The 23,384-nt window shown below is 36.7% G+C and overlaps 1 protein-coding gene and 2 non-coding genes across 3 annotated transcripts; all 3 read left to right on the top strand.

Annotated features, from left to right (window-relative positions):
* Positions 1–2,835: 2,835 nt before the first annotated feature.
* On the top strand, positions 2,836–23,117 carry LOC121369048 (phosphate carrier protein, mitochondrial-like). Its single transcript, XM_041493868.1, has 7 exons — positions 2,836–2,973; positions 3,108–3,223; positions 13,340–13,644; positions 14,095–14,276; positions 15,668–15,840; positions 17,126–17,236; positions 20,596–23,117. The coding sequence occupies exons 2-7, from the start codon at positions 3,109–3,111 to the stop codon at positions 20,763–20,765; spliced, it is 1,056 nt and encodes a 351-aa protein (XP_041349802.1). The 5' UTR covers positions 2,836–2,973; position 3,108; the 3' UTR covers positions 20,766–23,117.
* On the top strand, positions 18,175–18,370 carry LOC121369545. Its single transcript, XR_005957649.1, has one exon. It is a non-coding gene; the product is annotated as a small nucleolar RNA SNORA53 (small nucleolar RNA).
* On the top strand, positions 19,679–19,874 carry LOC121369546. Its single transcript, XR_005957650.1, has one exon. It is a non-coding gene; the product is annotated as a small nucleolar RNA SNORA53 (small nucleolar RNA).
* Positions 23,118–23,384: the final 267 nt, after the last annotated feature.

The following is a 23,384-nucleotide window of genomic DNA, read 5'->3' as shown; positions in this document are numbered from 1 at the left end:
AGTAGTAGTAGTAGTAGTTGTTATTATTTTAAGCAGTCTCCATGAGCGAGTATTGTTGTTGTTATTGTTGCTGCTGTGGTTGTTTCTCGTGTTATTATTGTTTATTATTAGTAGTAGTATTAGTAGTAGTAGTAGTATGGATTATAACTTATTATGATTATAACTAGGACCAGATGGATTTGAAAGAAAGAAAGAAATGTTTTATTTAACGACGCACTCAACACATTTTATTTACGGTTATATGGCGTCAGACATATGGTTAAGGACCGCACAGATTTTGAGAGGAAACCCGCTGTCGCCACTACTACTGTCGCTACTTTCCGATTAGCAGCAAGGGATCTTTTATTTGCGCTTCCCACAGGCAGGATAGCACAAACCATGGCCTTTGTTGAACCAGTTATGGATCACTGGTCGGTGCAAGTGGTTTACACCTACCCATTGAGTCTTACACCTACCCATTGAGCACTCACTCCGGGTTTGGAGTGGTATCTGGATTAAAAATCCCTCGACTGGGATCCGAACCCTGTACATACCAGCCTGTAGCCCGATGGCCTAACCACTACGCCACCGAGGCCGGTAGATGGATTTGAAAACTGAAAACTGTAGACAGTACATGGACTAGGACGAGCTAGCTATGATCAAAGTAGATTTGGAACAAATTGAAGTGATGCACTAAAATATAATAGTTCCGTGCCGTGGTTGCACACCACCAATAATTGTCGTTATCAAAATGGTTTATTATATTTGCAATATCGTTTGTAATCTTTAAAATAAATGACGTTTATTTATTTATTTATTTATTTATTTATTTATATGCATTTTTAAAAAATCGAATATATGCAATTGGGACAAAATGTGACCATTCATGTCTCTTGCTGAAATATTTTTTTACCTGGGTTGTATCCTGCTACATGACACTTTTAATGTTGAAGAGTATTCCACGCTGAACGTACATACTGATAATATATAGCATATCCGTGACGTTTATTATTGACCGATCTGACCTTTTAAAGTACTGAAAATGGCCAATTACTTTGATAGGGATGAAAGTTATCAAGAAAAAAAATTAATTGGAATAACTGATGTCATCTTGTATAATTAAATGCCTATAACAATAATAAACTAGTTCATTACTCGGGGGAAACATTAAATTATATTTCAGCTGCGGATCCAAGGGTTGGAGATAATTGTTTTTAATTAACCCGGTGGGGGTTTTTGTGGGTTTTTTGTTTTGTTTTGCAGTACCCTATATCTCCTTGATGATAATATAAATTTATTGTTGAAGTCAACAAAATAGTGGGCCTATTGAGGTATTTATCGTTCCAGCCAGTGCACCGCGACTGGTATGTCATTGGCCGTAGTATGTGCTGTCATGCCTGTGGGATGGTACATATAAAATATCCATTGCTAGTAATGAAACAATGTAGCGGGTTTCCTTTCTAGGATTATATGTCAAAATTACCAAATGTTTGACATCCAATAGCCGATGATTAATAAATCAATGTGCTCCAGTGGTGTCGTTAAAAAAAAACAAAAAACTTTAAACAAAACAAAGGTTTTCAACAAAATAGATATTGTTTTTATTTTGAAATACACATCAACTTGTCCCAAAATAGGGTTAACAACCCATATGCACTTTACCACAGTCAGGACAGTACATACCACGGCCTTCAATATACCAGCCGTGGAACACTGGTTGAAACGGGCGCAAACAAACAATTACCAGTCAATGGGTACACCGAGGAGGTTCAATCCTGCATGCTACCAAAGTACCTCAAACGAGAGTTCTGTAGTGTACAGCACCTGAGCTAGGTACATGTATTAACTCACATGCCCAATATAGGACTACGTCAAACTGTGACAAATATATTATGGTATAGGCCTATGGTAGCAGTCACGAGTTTGTCAAACATCCCTTTGACTTCTCAATGCAGAGATACGATTTTTTATTATGCATATAGGCCTATAATGGGTTTAATCGTGCAAATGATATTTTTTTTTTTAACCTGTCAAATGTTTTAAGCCTCACCCCCCCCCCCCCATCAATGACGTTTTAAGACAAACGCTAATATCGATGAAATCAAACAAATACAGAATATTTTTTTACATTAAGGAATACATTTGATACTCATATAATACACAAGGCCGTTTTAATAGTTTCCAGTCAATCTGGCCACTTCTTCTTCTCTTTTCATTTACAAACTTACTATTGACAAACTGCTTTACAAATAATTTGTTCTTTGCTCGATGCCGCACTTTGCAAGCATATTTTTTGCACCCAGATCTAGTCGACTACCGCACTTACACCGTGCTAAATATCGCGAACAAAGATGAATTCCATAAATACAACGGTGATGGAAGCCGCCATCCCTGTCACTCAACATAAAAGTGACTATATACACGGCGACCATGGATAGTTAAGTGAAAGCCCGGTGTAAGGCCATTATGCCCCATTTAAACTTTCCAGTGCTAAAATTAAAAAAACTGTCATGTGATCTTTTAAAAGTTAAAAACTTTATACCATGGTTAATTAATTAAGGTAATTGTTTAACATTGTAAAATTTATTGTATGCTAAACAAAATTAAAAGCAGAAAAATTAAAAAGAAAAAAGTTCGAAAGAAAGAAGAAGAAGAGAAGCTGAAATCATAATATTATGACATATCACAAGATGGGATTCAAACCGTATTGATTTGAGAGTGAAAAAAAAACCGTGGCATGATACCACAGTTAATTTGTGTCAGTGCATTGTGTTAAATAAATATTGTTATAATTTATCTTGTTTATTAAATTCATGCGAATAATTTTATATGAAATATTTTGTGTTGTTATAATTTTATTCAATGCAATCCACATTTTAAGCTGTAAATTGTTTAGTTTTTTACCTGTCACGTCACATAATTGAGAACCAATGGAAATGGTTCCTTTTTTCACTTCTGGTGGTCGCTAGCCCACATTTCCACACCATTTGAGAAGTATGAAGGACATTTGTGTCAAAGATTTATTTTTCGATTTTTCTTCATTTATTGATATTCAGCATTATTGTATTTCATTTCATAATATTTTAGGAACATATTTTAAGTACAATTTCTTTTATAATTCATTACAGAATGTTCCAGTCAATTATACAAGCTGCAAGGAGCGGCAACTTTTCGAGCCCATTTGAGGCAAGCTGCGAAGGGTTAAAACTCAATGAAGAAAGAACGATTGCAGCTGCAGATGCTGGTATATTATTTTTAACATTATATAATTATTTTGATTTGATCAAAATGTAATTCATAACAGTACAATTATAGATGGTATTGTCATAATTGTGGACTTCGCGAACACGCGGCCTCGGACACCGGCAATATGGGTCTCGGTCCACAGAAATTTATTTCAATGAGTATAGTGAAATTTTACAAGATCTTCATCATAGACAACCACCCCCACTATCTTTTAACTAATTATTTTTTCTTGTCTTATTTCTTTAGCTTATTTATTTTGGCATAAAATCTAAAAACATTGGGTCCACAAAATAAGACTGAAAGTGATCAGAAATGCAAAAGAAAACAACTTTTATTTAAGTACAGTGAAAGTCCTCTAAACTGGACACCCTTGGGACCAAGTAAAAACTCAGGTTTTAAGAGCTATTCAGTTTAGAGAGGCTGTCTTCTATACAAATATTTTAAAGGTGGTACCAGATGTTTCGCCCCCCCTCCCCCCAAGTCAGTTCGCCCCCAAATAGGACGTGCGTAACCAGTTCGCCCCCACAAAGGTACCAGTTCGTCCCCATAAAGATAATCCCTCAATTAGAATAACGCTCACCAGAAGAGGCCACATCGAATTGGCATTGCGGTTCAAAGCCTTCTTAGGTGTTAGCCGAAGATGCATAATCAGCATTAACCATTGTTTTAAAATCAAATACAGTGGAGATTTATTGCGTTTTATTTGTGATAGTTTGAAGATACTCATAATTCTTTTTACTCATATTATTTCTTGATTCTAACAGATCCACTCATAATTCTTTTTACTCATATTATTTCTTGATTCTAACAGATCCACTCATAATTCTTTTTACTCATATTATTTCTTGATTCTAACAGATCCTATCTCTGGCAGGAATGGACGTTTTAATAAATGTTGATGTGGTTTATATGTGTAAAAGTGCTCTATATATTAATTAAACTGGTGATTGTATTATCAGTGCCTGGACTGACTCATGATCCGTCTAAATCGTGGAAAGACGACAATCCCTCCCCTCTAAAAAAAGAAACACACACACACTCAGTGTTTAACATTCCTCTAAAGAAACAATACAATAATTGTTAAAAAGTAACAAATAACTGGGAGTTGCAGGGAGCAAAGCAGCACTTTATATTTACTCGCCAACTGGCTAGTGAATGAAAAAAAATACTAGCCAACTAGAGATTGTTACTCGCCAGGCAACATATGAAGTACATGTATTTGTATGGATAATTATAATAACATAATTAAAGAACTTTAAACACCAACCTCATCCTGTGTTTATTTTTCTCAAGGGTATGTTCAAGATGCACCAGCAGTGAAGAAAATGTTCAAGTCATTAATGTTTAATATTTAGTGTGCCATTAAAATTCTGCCCTACAAACAACAGTTTCTTCAGTAGAATGTTAAAAGCATAATGGTCTACCTCCCCATAAACAAGATTACATATGTCTTGGAGAGGCTACTAGTCTTGATTACATTAGCTGTAAGTAGGACATGGTGGTTGTAGTGGGGCAAGATGGTTATGCTGAGACAATGTCCTGTGGCCATTAATTTTGACCCACACACCCTGTAGGCTTCCTTGTACCAGAAGACAGCCATTTAGTCACAGAATCAGCAGGATCAAATTCAGCCAGTTCAGGTCCCTCAGCTGAGATCAGAATTAGGTCTGACAATCTCCCTACAGACAAGCTACTTCTGACATCTGACTTGATCCGTTTTTGGGCGGAAAAGGCCCTTTCACACTCTGCTGAACTAATGGGAAGAACGAGCATTATCTCAACTAGATGAAGCACATTTCTGAAGTCATCTTTGTAAGGCTCTTTCCTCAGTAGCAGCTGCCACAGATCAGAATAGGCTTTATCCTTAAAGGAATTTGACACCAGCACTTTCAGCTGCCTCCATTCAGTTGGAATAACTTCGATGTCACATGCAGCAGCCCACAGGGGGGCCTCAAACCAGTTAGACAACACTTCAATGTCCTGATTACCAAATATCATCAGCTCTTATTTTGAGTCTGGCCATGTGTCATGATGAAAAATGTTGAATTTTTTCACAACATCCTGAGCACCACCATCTTTATTGGTTCCAAGAAGATTTTGAAATCGATCCTGTAATTCTTTAACAGTTATGTCAACAGTTTTTCCAACAGCCTGTGATAATGTGTCTTCATATTCCATTATGTCTCCCTTCATCTCAATCCCCTGGAATGTACAGAATTCAGAGTCATTTGTCTTCTGACCTTCCATACACATAAGAAATTTCTCCTGGAGCCCACCAGAAATGAGTGCATCCTTCATGCTGCTGATGGTTTCCACACAATCCTGAATTGCTGATACTACAGTGGGTAGTATTAGATTCCTTGATTGAATCTTCAGACTCAACAAAGCCACCTCTCCAAAAAGGTCTGCAAGGAAATGGCAGAATGCAACAAATTTTAAACTTGTCATCTGCTTTTTAACTTATTCTCTGTTTAATGTCAATGTTTTTACTGGTAGCTGCTAAACTTTCCATGTGAGTGAATACTGCTGCATAGTGACCATAGTCGGATGCCAAATCCCCACCCTTCTTCCCCTCAAGAAAGACTCTCAATGCCCTGTCAAGATGAGGGACCCACCTAGTTCCCTTCACTGGTGTTGGGCTGTATATCCTAGCTTCCAACTCATCACCAATCGTTTTGAGTTCCCTCTTGCTCTTAGGGATGAAATGTTAAGTCTTCCATATCAACTGCAAACAATCTGAAACTGCTAGAACCATGGGACTCTTGTTTTGTAGCTGAAGTAACGCCAATTCTAACCGATGAGCCATGCAGTGGAAATCAATTAAATGTGGGGTAATTTCTCGCAACTTTGCCACAACTCCATTTCTCTGCCCCATGTTTACACTGGCACCATCAGCACAGAAACCAACCAGTTTAGTTTTTAAATCTTCACCTAATCCCATTTCAGGGACGGCATCTTTAATTGCAGACACAACACCATCGGCATGGGCATGTTCTAATTCCTTAAGTGCTAACAATTTATTTTCTGGGAGACCAGATTTATTTAATGAGCGAACATATATCACCTCATTCTCGGATATGGAACTGTCTGTTGCACCATCTATCATCAGTGAAAAATAGTTAGCTTGAGCTAATTCTTTTGCACTATTTTCCTTTATTGTTTTAGCAATCGTTGAAAGCATTTCGGCACACTTCACATCATTAGCATATCCTGGTGTAATAGCAAGACCGTTTTACTTTTGTAGGATTAAGAGTTTTATATTTTTTGAAAGACATTTCTTCTTTGGCTATGCAATAAGCTGTGTTAAATTTAACCTTTAGCTCTGTGACAGTATTTTCATCAGACTTTGTCTCAATGGCATTAAACTGTTTTGCAATTTTAGACTGTTGAACTGGTGGCTTCAGTGTTAAATTGAGAATGTGGTCACGGCACCTTGTGTGACGACGACTTTCACTGTGTGAACGAATGTTTTCACGTTTAAATTTGTTAGATCCAGCAACAAAATCAGTAGTACCCGCTTTACGACAGTGTTCGCAATACATGTGATTCCTATTTTTATCGTATCTTAAAAATTCAAAATCTAATAACCAGGATTCTCGAAATGAACGCTCTGTTTGAACTTCACCGTGTTTTTTTCGTGTCTGTTTGACCACCAGATTCATCGTCTAAAACACGTTTACTTACAGGCGTAATGGAATTTCTCTGGAAATATGCAGTTATAGTCGCAGGTTTCTTGTTTCCAGTCGACATAACTCCTTAAAAAATCAGTTTCCAAGAATCCAGAAACAAATCATCAATTAGGCCCTATTTTGTTTTACTTTCCTTTGTAAACCGTTTTTTAATTGGGTTACGCGATTCCGACAAGTATACCGATGGCTACAGTTACCGAAACTAGGACGTATTTTATTTATTTATTTATTTTTGTTCACGATATGCTATCGTTACCAACAACTTTCTCGAAAGTTTAAAAAAAAATTATTTAGCATATTCCCGCCATGTAACATTTAGCTTAACTTTAGGTGCAAACAAATTGGCTGCGAAGCAATTGGTCCAATGCTTTGTGAAAACTCATTTACAATCGGAAAACCCCGATGTGTCACGAGGCTTTCCGAACACCTCGATTGTCAAGTCGGCCGGAGAGCTCCGAGTGTGATATCCGCAAACAGGGCAAAATGCGGAAGTGTATGTTTACAGTTTCGATCATTAGTATATGTGTCGTCTGACTAATTAGTGAAATAAATGTTCCTGTGACAGCTTCATTCTGAAAAAATAATCTACTCGCCAAAAGGCTAGTGTTTTGCAAATTTAAATTGCCATAACAGAATTTCACTCGCATAGGCGAGTGTTTCACTCACAGTATTGCGCCCTGAGTTGGGGGCGAACTGACTAAAAGTTGTAGGTGAACAGGCAAACAGTTAGGGCCAAATTGACTTGGGGAGCGAACTGGTACATGGGACAAACAGGTCAAGCTGGGGGTGAAATGCCTTGGGCATGGCATAAAATTTAAACTTTTCAGACAACCAATATGTCGTTCGTGTGGTTTTAGTGATTACACGAACAATTTTCTTCAATAGTTAGATACAAATAAAAATATTAATAGGCAACGATAATCAGACTGAGAATCTAAGATGAGTGATTTTTGTAGCTTTTCTCTATTAAACCATCCTATCATAAATACAAAAATATACTTTTTGTGTGCTATGACTAACTTGAAAGCTGTCAGGCGAAAATAAAAATTAAGCTAGTTTCGATTCGTTGGAAATTAAGAATCCTGTAAAATGCTATTCATAGTAACGAGAACACGATTGTCACGAGATCTTGCACACCGCGGTGCATGTTAATAATACTACATGCTCTTGTGACAGGCAAAATGGATTTTAAACTAATCAATCTAACGGTAGCTGCACAATTAATAGCAGTCATTTTGTCCGACACCAGGTACAGTCGCTAGAATGTCATCGTGTTTGTTATTAATAGACTCGAATCAGTCTGGAAGAAGCTACAAGTGTTGAACTCCTAAGAAAATCTGTAATCGGCCAACTTATTCCGATTGGCTTGGAGTAGCAGTGAGAGAGATTTCCATGACACCCGTAGGCGTACGGACTCCCCTTTGTGAAGGAGGCAGGCTGCTTTTTTTGCCTGAATTAAACGAAAATGCACGAATCTGGATAACATCATTTATTCATATTAGTATTACTACCAATCAGCTATATAGGGTTGCAAACGAACCACTACGCATTTTTACAACTAATTTTGATGGTAGAATGATGGAAATATATGGTAAAAAGGTATCAGGTTAGCACATTTTGCTCGAATATCTCGACAATTTTTGCCCGAATTTGAGGTTTTACTCCAGCACTACTTACGATGACACACGTCTATTTTTATTTTTAAAACATATTTTGTTTTTATCAGTGTCATTAAATTGCATCAGTATATAATATAATATTCTAAGAAACTACTCATTAAAGTTCTGTGACGTGCTTCAAACACCGAATATCATGACGCGTGCAAATGTCAGCAAATTGTAAATATGTCGGTGGCGTGCCAACGTAGGTAGCATTTTATAATGAAAGTGACGGTAGTCATGAAGAAAATAGCTGGACATGTTGAACGACAGAGGGAAAGCTGTTTAAAACATTACAATCAAGCACATTATGATGTACATCTAGGTCAGGGATTTCCCACTGCACACAGTTTTCCAAAACATTGATTATATTAGCTAACACACAGGTTTTTTTTTCTTTTTCTGACGAGCGATTACAGCTTTTGCACGAACAATCCGTCGTTTATGTTGATATTGGTTTTGCATAACCGACAGACGAACGACAGAATCGTTTGTGCCAAATTTTACGCCCTGCTTGGGGGCGAAACATCATGGATTCTTTTAAAACGGGGCAGTGATAAACATCCAGTTTTGAGGTAATTCCAATTCTTAGAAGTTTCATTATATATCGTATATAGAGCTTTTTATTTAATTTTGGCATAAAATCTTTAAAATGTTGTTAACAAAATAAGACTGAAACTGATCAGAAATGCAAACATGTCTCTTAGCATAATTGTCTAACTCATTTTAGAGCTTTTGAGACCAGTGGTAAGTTTTTTAATATATATACAAACAAATAATTTTTTTAAAGATTATATTTTCAAGAACATTTAATAAGAACGTATTATACACAAAAATAGAAATACACTGTCCACATTTATACCAGCCTAACTGACTTGGAAATTTGTTTTGCATCCTAGACTGCCAAGCTCACATATCACCAATAGTTGGGCAGCAGGGGACAATATAACACGAGAACTGTTCACGTGTCAGTTACACAACTTTAAAATTGTGAGAACCGGCAATCGGTTACATGGTGAACAATTACATTCTAAAATTAAAATTACCATATATCCGTAATGGAAGTGAAAATCAGTTTGTTGTTAAATACATTTGAACCACCAATGTAGCACAGAACCGTATTTCAAGTGTTACGATTAGGTAAGCCTAACTCATCGATTACGATTTGCAGACATCAAAATAAGTCGAGAACGGTCGTTCAGGTTACCAGGAAAGTTCCGAACGTACATCAGGCAATGCATTCAGTTTTGCGGCGTCGTGGTTAGGCCATCAGTCTACAGGCTGGTAGGTACTGGGTTCGGATCCCAGTCGAGGCATGGGAGTTTTAATCCAGATACCGACTCCAAACCCTGAGTGAGTGTTCCGCAAGGCTCAGTGGGTAGGTGTAAACCACTTGCACCGACCAGTGATCCATAACTGGTTCAACAAAGGCCATGGTTTGTGCTATCCTGCCTGTGCGAAGCGCAAATAAAATATCCCTTGCTGCTAATCGAAAAGAGTAGCTCATGTAGTGGCGACAGCGGGTTTCCTCTCAAAATCTGTGTGGTCCTTAACCATATGTCTCACGCCATATAATCGTAAATAAAATGTGTTGAGTGCGTCGTTAAATAAAACATTTCTTTCTTTTCCGCATTTCCGATACAATTTCAGAATGTCCAAGTTTTATCAGTATCAACTAGATGTGTGCCTAGTAGTTTGCAAGAATATTTAATTTAAATGTAGAAGTACCGGAAAACAGTCTATATAGTTGGGCTATATTTTGTGGTTACCAGACACAATGCTTATTTCGATGCCTGATATGTTTGTTACCAGGGTTTCTGCCAGAGGGTAGAACGGGTATGGCGCCATATCAATTTTTTTTGGCAAAATTAATTACTCTTTTCATTACTGTATGATTTTCTTGTGGTTGCATTCAATTCTATAGCGCCATACCCAAAAATGTCTTTCTGGCAGAAACACTGGTTACCTAAGTAAAACTCAAGTGAACTGACTTCCGGTTACCTAAGATTTTGAAATATTGTCCCCTAGGGCAGTCATGTTATGTAATGTTTTTAAACAAACAGAACTTTCCAGATCCTCTACCTCAGTATAAGCAGTGTATTATTATTATTAAACCATCTAAATTATATACAACATTATGTGCCATTATTCACTTAAAATCCATACATGACTATATATGTTCTGATTTAAATATTCTTACTTATGTTTTAAAATGTGCCATGTTCTTTGTATTATTCATATATACTACTCAAAAGAATTTAAGGGTCAAAAATTTATAACCAAATAAGTTTCAGAGTGTATTAGATTGATGATGTAAACTATACAATTTTTTTATTTATGGTTCCTTATTTACAAAAAACACACAAACGTCACTGTATACAAGAAAGTCACATGACATGCTGTCAAAGTTGAAGGTTGTCAGACATGGATTTTACACATTAGAACATTCGTTTAATAGTGTGTGAATCCACCCCTGGCGCGAATACACTCGACACATCGTTGCCTCATGCTGTTGATCAGACGTCTGAAGAACTCTTGGGGAATGGCCTGCCACTCTGCCATAAGAAGTTGACCCAGATCACGAAGGTTGGCCGGAGGGGCATGGTTATCCCGAACTCTCCTGCCTAATTCGTCCCAGGCGTTCTCTATTGGGGCCAAGTCAGGCGAATATGCTGGCCAATCCATCCTGGCGATACCTTGTTGTCTGAGAAAGTCCGTTACCACCCTGGCGTGGTGGGGTCTGGCATTGTCATCCTGCAGAACTGCCCCGCCGCCAATCTGCTGAAGGCCTGGGAGAACCAACGGCCGGATAATCTCATTCAGATAGCGGATTCCATTCAGATTGCCATCCACCACATAGAGGGGGGTCCTGTGGTGGATAGAGATTCCGCCCCACACCATGACGCTGCCACCACTGAACCGGTGACGTTGTCTAACGTTGACGAAGCACTCCCTAGGACGTCTGTAGACACGAACCCGACCGTCGTTGAACTGGAGACTAAACCTGGACTCATCAGTGAACATCACTCGACCCCACTGAACACGTTGCCACCGCAGTTGAAGCGTGCACCAGTGACGTCTGGCCGTTCTGTGACGTGGTAGGAGTGGTGGTCGAACAGCCTGGCGACGGCAGCGTTGATTATTGGCTCTCAGACGATTGCGTATGGTTTGATCAGACACTCGAGTTCCAGTCGCAGTCCGCAGATTGTCACGTAATCGGCGTGCAGTGGTTGTGCGTTGACGTAGAGCCATATTGGTGATGTAGCGGTCCTCTCTATTTGTAGTGCTTCGGGGTCTTCCCGAATGTGGACGATTTCGAACAGAATTCGTTGCTTGGTACCGTTGCCACAGTCGGCCAACGACACTCTGACTGACACCAAGTCTCAGAGCAACATTTCTTTGCGTATTGCCATCCTGAAGCCAAGCAATAGCCCTTCCTCGATCTTCGATAGTCAGTTGAAGTCGTACCATTGTCGAATTTGGAGTGTGCACCGTACACGAACGCAAGCTCCAATTATACGGAAATTCAGCATTGGGAACATGGAATACACGTGCAAAGCGTGCAAATGAAGTGCTTTGTGAAAAAGCAAGTTATGGGCACTTAGCAGACCTTTCGCTTTCGCCCTAATTTACTTGCAAATGTAAGCATGTTTTCGCCATTAGAACTAGTCGACAGTGTCAATGACAGTGGATTTTAATTCATTTATGGGTTGCTTAGACCCACTTTCGTCAAAATGGAACAATACCATGCGTGACATTATGGTCTAGCTAATATAATTGACATTCAGAAAATAATGTCGAAAATATCGTCTGACCCTTAAATTCTACGCGATTTTATACTACATTTGTGACTTTTATACATTGATAAATTCCTAAAAAATGAGAAACAATTCTTATAATTACAAACAGTACAAGAAGTGTACCTTAAAACACTCAAAAATAATTTCTTTCGTTCTTACCGTCAGCCATGTTCTGTAAATAAGCATAGGAATACATGTATACATACTATTGGATGTTTTGGTTTTTTTTTTTAACAGAATAAAAACAAATAAAAAATATATTGTAATTTTTTAAAATTTATAACATGAATATCTCATCCAGTTTCCCTTATTTTTTTAATCGAGAAAACAGGTCACTTCCTTGTTCTATTTTTAAAACGATCACCGAACTGGGTCATTGGGCTTCTCGCCCATCCAGCTAAAAATAGTTTCAATCGATCTTGGTCTTCCGTGATGACGTATTTTTATGAGGTTTATGGAAGGATAACGCTTGGTTTTTTAGTGACGTCAGCCAATCAGAATACAGTAAATCGTATAAATTCAGAAAGTTTGTAATTATAAAGAAATAACAATTGATTGATTGGATTGATGTTCCTGTACAAATACTTTCTTTAAATTTAAAACTCAATTTGAAGTTGAACTTAGAAGATACGATAAATTGTTTTCTGTGAATTTTTTCCCACAGTGCCTAAGATATTGAGCAGAATAATTCATGAAATATCATTTATATCATTAAGTTCATTCTCCTATCATTTCATGACAAGAAATTGCTGCTTTTATTTTTGTTTGTATCCAATAACAGGGCTAGCTCTGGATGATCAGAAATTTTCGCAAATTATCTAAAAAGTCCCAAACCTAATAGCTATTTTCCAACAAAATATAAATTATAACCCAATATTTTTTCGCCAGAGTGGCAGAGCTAGCCCTGCATAAATGAGTTAGGCAAATTTTCAATTCTCAGATGCTTGAATTTTTTATTGTATTACAGAAGGCGACAGCTGTGCATATGGATCCATGAAGTATTTCGCCTTGTGTGGTTTTGGAGGCATCTTGAGTTGTGGGATCACGCACACGGCTATCGTGCCTCTGGATCTGGTGAAATGCCGAATTCAAGTTAATTCTGAAAAGTATGGCAACATCATTAAAGGATTTCGCGTCACAATACACGATGAGGGCGTACGAGCATTAGGAAAAGGATGGGCACCCACAGCATTTGGTTATTCAGCTCAAGGACTTTGCAAGTTCGGTTTTTATGAAGTTTTCAAAGTATTCTATTCTGGACTTATGGGAGAGGTGAGTTTCGATATATTTTAACCTAGAAAATTTGCCACTCGTGTAAATTCATCCACCAAGCAAACTAAACCCAGGTTTAAACTGATTTTCTGTTTTTAAAACAATCTTCTGTTTGTTGCAACATGATCTACTGTTAAAGATTTTTTTTTTTAAATGTTAGGTTGGATAATGTTCGTGCTTAATACTCATTTTTGGAATGCTGGCAAATTTTTAGGTCAAAATTGATTCGGAATTTTTTTTATTTGAAGATTACTAATGCATCTATGTTTGAAGAATTTTTTTTATACCTTTTACGAAATATGGGTATGAAGTGAAATTATAGTAAAACATATTTATTTTGTATGAAGCCTAAACACTGGTTTCAAATTGTCAACACACAAGTAATGAACACCCTGTAATAAGATTTCTTTTTTTCTGTGGATACTTTTATACTTTGTTCACCATTTGCAGGAAAACACCTACCTATGGAGGACCTCTCTGTATTTGGTTGCCAGTGCCTCGGCCGAGTTCTTTGCCGACATAGCCCTGTGTCCCATGGAGGCGGTCAAGGTCCGTATTCAGACACAGCCAGGCTGGAGTACTACACTGAGAGAAGGTCTTCCTAGGATAATGAACGAAGAAGGATTCATGGGGTGGGTCATTTTTCTGCCGGTTAAAATGTGTAGTTTTCACTCTTGTCATCATTTAAAAAACCAAAATAATAATTTGTTGTAAATCCAACCTACATCACTGTATGTGGAATATTTATAATTAAGCAAACATGATTTAACAACGACTCTTAATGGCCTGCCGTAATTAAAGATTTTTATTTTATTGTGTCATTGTGACTATGACATACACAACCTTTATAATATTGACGGTCTGTTTGGCCATCGTAAGATATTCACTTGGACCCTTCATATGCATGTAGGGGGCGGGACGTAGCCTAGTGGTAGAGTGCTGCTCTCTTGATGCATGGTTGGTCTCAGATCAATCCTGTCAGTGGGATCACGCCTGGTATATCAAAGGCTGTGGTATGTGCTATCCTGTGTGGGTTGGTGCATATAAAAGATCTCTTGCTACTAATAAAAACATTTAAAGGGTTTCATATCTAAGATGTCAAAATTACCAAATGTGTGACATCCAATAGCCGATTATTCATAAATATGTGCACTCTAGTGGTGTCATTAAGCAATTTAACAAACTTTCATGTGCATGTTGAACAAAGAGCAAATATTAAATGCTGAACATTTTTAAAATTGATGGTTAATCTTTAGACTACTGGACTAATTTTTGACAAAAACCAATGGTGAGTGGGTACAAGTTTATAATTTTCACTTAAATAATATATACATAAAATTAAGTTTATATTTGAATCGGTAAGTATTATTTTCGTGGGTTTTTATAATTTTATGATATTTTAGATCAGTTAATGTTGACTGAAATTAGGCATAGAATCGAAAAAGTTGTGTTTACTTACTGGCATTTGTTGCCAGCTGTCCAGTATTTATGTCTATTATTCCCGATAACAGTGGTTTTCTGACCAGAATTTAAAAAAAGAAGAAAAAAGAACTACAATTCATATCCCAATATTTGGTGATTTTCGTTGTTGGTAAAACGATCAAATTTATTATCTAATTAGCTGTCACAATCAGCTATCGATCCCTGAAAATGACCGTGACGTGCTGCCATTGTTGTCAAGCGAAAATACTTTCAACTCAAAATTACAAGCTATTTTCAAAACAAAAAACCCCACCTAAAGATACAGGAAGCAGAATTGACTTCTGTTTCCTGTTATTCAAGTCTTTCTGGTGAGTGTCGTGTAAAAAACATCAGAAAATATGAATTGGGGAATGCACTATATACAGTGTACAGTTTGTTGACTGGCATGACGTTGGGCGAGATATCTTGCCTGTGGTAGTCAGCAGGTTAAATAATCTCTAAAAAAAACCCATTGCAGATGATCATGTGTCGAGTGTAAAACAAATTATATGTTCTTTGTATTAATTTTTAACAAATGAAAATTTTCACTTTTTTCTTCCAGATTATACAAAGGACTGGTACCACTTTGGGCTCGACAGATCCCATACACTATGATGAAGTTTGCCTGTTTTGAAAGGACAGTTGAAGCTCTGTATAAATTTGTTGTTCCAAAGCCAAGATCAGAATGTTCTAAAGGAGAACAGCTGATTGTTACATTCGCTGCTGGCTACATTGGTAATTGTGTTTGCCTACCTTTAGTTTTAAAAGTTGATGTACAAATATTTCTTGAAAAGTTCATGTCACATAGCTTTATAATATTAAAATCTGCATATGCTTCATATCTATGTATTGATATTGGCGAGACTCACTGTTGTTAGAAAAATCTGGGGAAAACCCTTTCTTAGTAATCCTTGTGTGCAAGTTTTTAGGGCAGATTACAGATCTTCAGGAACAGACTTGTCAGTAATTGGCATGGCTAAAAATACATCAGTGTTCGAGATTAAAATTTTTGGGCGGTATCCCAATTGGATACTAACATTTCAAAATCTGGTATCCCACCTGAGATTTTACTATCCCACTTAAATGAAATTCATAAATAACATAACAAACTTGAAAAACACTGTTCTCGTTCCCAGTCTATTAATACGCTGCAATCGAAATTGCGGAATTCGTGAAATTCGCAATCAAAGGGAATCGACAAAAATATTTGTTGCATCTATTTTTGAGTAATACTGACATAAATTAATATTTAGCAGTAATATATTAGTGTTTCTGACATTACTAATGATAAACCTACCTGTATCAATTTTCTGCAGATGTGGAATCAGTATCTCAAATAAAATTTGAAGGGAGGAAACATCCAACAAAAACAATAGCGACTTAGCAGTTCCCAGTCTACTGCTATGCCGCTATTGCTCCAGTGTAGCATTAGACTGGGTAGCGAGTTGGGGGAGATATTGTTACGACATAGCATAAGACTGGGTTCGAGCCCAAAAATACTGTTACTTAACTTCACCAGTAAATGACGACGTTCATTGTTTCAGCGAAAAATAAAAGTGCAGGATTTAAAAAAACCAACAACATTATATGGTATCCCGGTGGGATACTGGGTTATTGAAGTCTGGTATCCAAAATTAAATTCTGGTATCCCCGGGATACCGTTAATCTCGAACATTGCATCAATGTACCACTAACATTAACTAGCAGTCTGCATTTGATTATATCTACCATGGCTAGGATAAGAACTAAATGGCAAAAGAATTTTGTGCTTACACTGACCTGTTTTGAAGGGAATAGTATGGTTTCAGATTATTGAGACATCTTGCCATTAATATTTATTTGGAAAATGTTGCTCACAATATTTTGAAGCTAATAATGACCAGAATGTCCTCTTTAATTGCTTTGCTTTGCTTTCTATAAGCCTGTCTATCATTAAGTTAATAAATGTTGTTTGATGAATACTGAATTCATTTTATTTTGTCATTATTGAACATATTAAAATGCTGATTTGTTATTTCAGCTGGTGTGTTCTGTGCCATCGTCTCTCACCCAGCCGACACCATTGTGTCCAAGTTGAATCAGGACAAAGGAAGCAACTTCACGACTGTTGCCAAAAATCTAGGACTTCTTGGTAAGCCATGAGTTAAACACATACCTGTGGATAGACAAATGTAGTTAATTTCGTACTATATAAATATATTGTGTATTTTTACATAACAGGTGTAGAGTGCTTGTTTAAGATGCCATCAATCGCAGGATCGGACTCTTGTTTTGTTTCCTTGTCTCAACCAGTGCCCCATGGCTTGTACATCAAAAGCTATAGTATGTAGCATATAAAATAGCTCTTTTTGCATTGTCAGTAGGACAAGCATATGTGGTGGTTGTAGGTTTCCTTTCTTGATTAAGCGTTGAAATAATCATGTTAGATACAGAATCATAATTAGTGTTTTACAACAAATCTTTCTAAACTTGAATAAACAAGAAATGGGATGTGAAGAGCACCTGGTGGAGATGTGCTCCTAATCCGATGTCGTTCTTACTATTTTTGCATAGTTTGTTGCATAAGAATACCGACTTAAAAGTTTGTTTTTTACCATGGCAACAACAAGTGCAGTGGTCGACCTTACTTGCCATTCTGACCCTTTAAATATATTCAAGTGCCTCTTTTTTCTGGCTTATAACAAAAAAAAATTCACTGGGTTGACCTTTTCATGAGTTGGTGCAATGGCCTTTTCCCCTTAAACCTACCCTAAAAGTTTAAAGTTTGTTTTGTTTAACGACACCACTAGAGCACATTGATTTATTAATCATTAGCTACTGGATGTCAAACATATGGTCATTTTGACAGTCATAGAGTGGAAACCTGCTTCATTTCTCCAATAGTAGCAAGGGATCTTTTATATGCACCATCCCAAAGTATAACACATACCACACCCTTTGATATACCATTTGTGGTGCACTGGCTGGAACGAGAAAAAGCCCAATGGGCCCATCAACAGGGATTGATCCTAGACCTAGATGCATCAGGTGTGCACTTTACCACTAGGCTATGAAGACTGACCTAGTAACCACACGCTCCTTAGATCCACTCTCGGGTCGTTGATTGTCCAGGTCTACAGACCAGCAACTTGATTGTTGTTCCATCGAGAGTGCTTGAGTCATTGGCGTGTAATATTAATACACCTCAGTTAATGGTCTCTGAACTTCTGCTAGCCAGCTAACTGTGGCTTCTTGTGCAGTTGTTATAACCATTATCTGGGACAGAATAAAATAGTATATATTATACTCAGATCTACTTATCAGTATATGTTCCACGTAACTCGTCCATGACAAGTGTGCAATGTTTTACCAAGTTCAGGAGTCTTGATACTTTAAAAAATCACACCAGTCTTTCTTTTATAACATTCAAGTCCAGTTGGTCTCATATAATGTGTAATTAATATTTTTTAAATAGTCTTGCACTTTTTGTAATGACTCAATAAACAGATAAAGAAAATAGTTAATGTATTTCTATATAATGTCATTTTGACTTTTTTTCATATCCAGTAATTGGCTGAAAGGTCTAGAGTGAAATTTTATTCATCTCATTACTAATCTGTAAAAATTATACATTGTCGGGTTATGTATAACTATAATACAAAACAAATGCAAGATTAGTGATAAGATGTCTTAAATCGATGAGACACAGGGCTTCAAGATTATGGTAGCCCCACTTCCATGGCTAGTGATATTCAGTGTTGGGCTAGTAAATAATTACTATAACTAGCCTAACGGCTAGTGGAAAAAACCCTTGACAAATGCTGCATTTAAGTCTTATTTTGTAAATATGAATATCCTGCCCCCTCTACCCACCCCAATTTAAGGGGTTTTAAGCTCTATCTCCCTCTTTAGGTGAAATATCTCATTATTACTATTAGTAAAATTGTATTTATTTGAAGTAGGGCTAGTGAATTTTTAATCATGGCTAGTAAAAAAAAAAAAAAAATCACTGATCCCATGGCTAGTGTCTTTTTATAAAATTCTAGAAGCCCTGTGAGACATTAAAAATGCCTTTTGTGTTATATTGTGAATGTTATAAACTTTAGTGTACTTGTATAATTATGACAATCAAAAGAAAGTATGGCAATCCGGTTTTAGAAATAGTAAAACCAACACAAAATGCCAGTTGATACAAGTGTTTGTTTTAAAAGTATAATCGTTTGGTGAAACATGAACACTGTATACACAGTAATTTCCATCAAATATGTAGTTAATAAACAGCACTAGGGGTAAAATGTACAATTTCACATTAACAAAATTCTGTATACTTTCTTTTGATTGTCAGTATATCTTGGCTTAGTATGGTCTTGTATGTAATATATAAATTGCTTATCCTTGGTAGATCTTGAGTTTGGTAAGCGTTTACTCAGAGCTAAGATTGGGGAAGCCACATTTCACAGGACCACTTCCCAAAATTACGTCATTCGTTGTGCATGTGAAATCATCATGACACATATGTGTCATACTCATTATATGTCCCGGGATGTCTTAACTATGTTGATAATAAATTAATTTTTTATTATTTTTAATTAAATACACGCTCCTTAGATCCACTCTCGGGTCGTTGATTGTCCAGGTCTACAGACCAGCAACTTGATTGTTGTTCCATCGAGAGTGCTTGAGTCATTGGCGTGTAATATTAGTACACCTCAGTTAATGGTCTCTGAACTTCTGCTAGCCAGCTAACTGTGGCTTCTTGTGCAGTTGTTATAACCATTATCTGGGACAAAACACTAACTAATTTAGGAAATTAATTTGGAGAATATTTGTTGGAGATGTTCTTGATATGTCAGTACTTTTTTATAATTTTTTTTTTATTAATGCAGTGTTTATTTCATTCTTTTCAACTTATTTTTATGCTTATATTCAATTACGATTCAAGCATGCTATCCTGGGCACACATCTCAGCTATCCGGGATGTCTGTGCAGGACAGTGGGTTAGTGGTTAGTAAGAGAGAAGAGGGTGTAGTGGTCTTACACCTACCCATCAAGTCATTAAAACTCGCTCTGGTTGCAAACCCAGTACCTACCAGCCTTATGTGAGCTGGTTTAACCACGACACCACCGAGGCTGGTAGTGCAGTGTTTAATGTCCAATGTAAATTAAAATTGTATTTGGGAGATATGTTTCATTTCAAATTGGCCTAAAAGATCATTTGAAAATCGTGTCATCTGCCTTTTTTTTCTTGCCTTTTTTTCCCTAACAAATTTGAATTTGGCTACAGATTTAGTAATCAAAATTGCCAAATTGTTAATATTTCTTAGGATCCAAGTTAAACCCTGTTAATGCTAATAATTAATTAACTGAATGAAATCAGCTCAGAAACTCTGAAAATATTATCTCTTATATTATTGTGAACCCCTACATCATCAAGCAAGACAATCAGGAATAGCGTTGATTAAAATTAATCTCTGCCATTTTTGTTTAAAAAAATTATTTTAATCTTTGCAGGAATGTGGAAGGGTCTCTTCCCGAGAATCATCATGATCGGCACGCTGACAGCGCTGCAGTGGTTCATCTACGACTCTGTCAAAGTCTACTTCCGTCTGCCACGCCCACCCCCACCAGAGATGCCCGAGTCTCTGAGGATCAAGATGGGTCTTGAAGCAGCAAAACAATGATCATTAGGCACACTAGGAAATTAATGGACATTATTGAAAACAAAGAAGACTTTTTGAGTGTTATCGATTTATAGGAATATTTTATGACAGTGGTCAGCGAATGTTTATAGTCTGGGGTAAATTTATAGCCTGTGTACATTTTGACTGGAAGATGGTGGGTTTGTAGTGCATATCTTCCGGGTGGCGACTTCCGTGTACATACATACGACATACGACTTGAAACACGTTTTGAGAGGCAGCACCTGGTGTGCTGTTAATTATAAATATTTGACGTGTGTTTGTGTCCAAGTTTGGGAATTTTTATTTCTTGTGAAGTAGTAAATAAATTGCATTAATCCGGTGTGATATTTTGTGTATTTAAATTTCATTTAGAACAAGTACATACTAAAATGAAAACATGATATATATTTGACATTCAAAATCTAATCTGTCAGGATTGCTCCCATAAAAGTACTTTAAAGTGCTGAGCAAAGATCAACTTTGAGGGAGCTCTTGTGGGATGAGAGGGAGTAGCTGTTGAGAGAAGAGTGCAGTTATTTAGCCAAACATATTTTGTGTAACAAATAATTTACCCCTTAGAATTGCCAGTACTTACTGAACCGAATGTCTGAATTTGACACAAACGTTTATCCCACGGGGATCACATTTTTTTCATACTATGTAATTTACTACAAGTTATTTATTTTCCGAGCTGATTGATTTGTAAATTGCACGCACAAATTGTATTTCTTTATTTCAAAAATACTTTTACTTTTCTTCTTATGTCAAACCAAACTGAAATTATTTACAAAAAATGTAATAGAATGATGGGACGGACTATAGACGAGTAGAAATGGTGTGCTAAACCAAAGTTTTCAGCTGACTGACATTTTTATAAACTATTCTTCTCCACTTTTCTGATGTCTCGGATGTTTTAATGAAATTGTCTTGATTATACAAAGAGTAATATATTTGAATGAAGTATCCACATTAAAGTGTCCAAATTGTATTTTTGTGCATTTGTAATAATCAGAATTGTTTTTCAGTAATTTCAGTAACGGTTGTCAAGTTAGAACATTCGGTGTATGAGGGTTTTCCACTGGCTCTGGTATTGTCTATCTAATTGGAGTTGGGAAGGTGTGGCCTTGGATAGTTGGGTGAAATGGACTTTGACGGAGAATAAATTTGCTGTTTCAGTCAGTTTTTTTGCTTTTTGCTGGTCTGTTCTAACATAGCGTTGCCAAACTAATTTGTAGTTTTTGGCAGATTACAAAGTAAAAATAGTATGCCTGCTTGTTTAGGACAGCGATTGCGTGCTAAACTGGTTTTTGCACCTAATGTTAAATGATTGTGATATGAAAGAACACAATAGTACCACTCAAATTATTGTCACGTATCGGCTCTTCTGAACACAACACCCAATTGCTGATGCATCTTTTGTATTGGGATGTTGTTAAACATTCACTCAGATGTACCTTTATATGGTAATGGTCCATGAACATATGGATATTGGAATTGAAACTATCATGAAGATCCACTGGCAAAACTTGGATGGCACCAGACTTGATGAAAACCAGAACTACTGTTTAAGTTCTGTCTATACATTTGTTGTTGGATGTCTTGATTTCTAAATTATGTACTCCCAGAAGAAAGTTCCTGAACATGTATTGCACAAGATGCCGGGTACTGGTTAAAAGCAAGGCCCAATGATGTCAATAAAGTGTAACTACTACTACTAGTGTTATGACATCACCACATGGAAAAACTGCTTATCGATAGATATGCAATGAATCGTGTGTATGAAAAAGATGCTCTGTATAGGAATTAGCAGCAAGGGATCATTTGTATGCCCAGGATATTACATATCGAGGCCTTTGTTACACTAGTTGTGGATCACTGGCTGAAATGAGAAATAGCCTAATAGGCCCCACCGATGGGGATTGATCCTAAATCTGTCGCGCATCAGACGAGCGCTGTACCACTGATCTAGGTCCCATACCCATACAGTGTATATGCATAGTATCGATAAACTTTCTCGAAATCATGTTGGTGAAAAGCGGGCCTTGGAAGAATAAATCAAATCATATTCAAGAAAGTATGTATTGGACATTCGTAAAACTCGTAAGATGATTTGCACAATCATCAAATTTCAACCATTTCATTTGGTGTACAGGAACTTCTTTCTCGAAGTATATAAAGTGTGATTCCTAGTTACGTTTAAATATGTTGTACACAAGATGTTATCAAAATTCTATTTATTTTGAGTATTTAAGAGTTGAAGTAAAATAGTCAGAAAAGAGAATACTTTTCTGTTGCACTTTGATCCTTTTGTTGCATATTGAATAAAGTGGATGTAGCTCATCCAAAACTATATTTTGCCAACTTGTTTTATTTTTCTTTATTGCAAGTTGCATGATCAGAGAATACAATCTTCAAAGTATTAATGAAAAAATTAGTGATAAGTCAAACTGGAAATATATTTAAAAAAATAAAAATCGTTTTCATTTGGAGTTGATAACTAATTGCAATCCAAAATAAATATTGCAGTGCTGGTTTTAATTATGGGTGAATAATAACACTCCTGTGACCAGTTTGAACATTGGATTTATTAGATTGAAACCTTACAATGGCAGCAAACTG

The sequence above is a fragment of the Gigantopelta aegis genome, chromosome 3, assembly GCF_016097555.1.
Source record: "Gigantopelta aegis isolate Gae_Host chromosome 3, Gae_host_genome, whole genome shotgun sequence".
Taxonomy (NCBI): Eukaryota; Metazoa; Mollusca; class Gastropoda; order Neomphalida; family Peltospiridae; genus Gigantopelta; species Gigantopelta aegis.
Note: the sequence above shows the minus strand (reverse complement) of the source record. Positions and strands in the feature narration are given on the sequence as shown.

What these genes read in the sequence shown, in the direction of transcription:
- LOC121369048 (XM_041493868.1), top strand. Translation starts at nt 3,109, where the DNA reads ATGTTCCAGTCAATTATACAAGCTGCAAGGAGCGGCAACTTTTCGAGC. An exon ending in ATTCTGGACTTATGGGAGAG is followed by an intron (nt 13,645 to 14,094) that starts GTGAGTTTCGAT and finishes CACCATTTGCAG; the next exon opens with GAAAACACCTACCTATGGAG. An exon ending in AACGAAGAAGGATTCATGGG is followed by an intron (nt 14,277 to 15,667) that starts GTGGGTCATTTT and finishes TTTTTCTTCCAG; the next exon opens with ATTATACAAAGGACTGGTAC.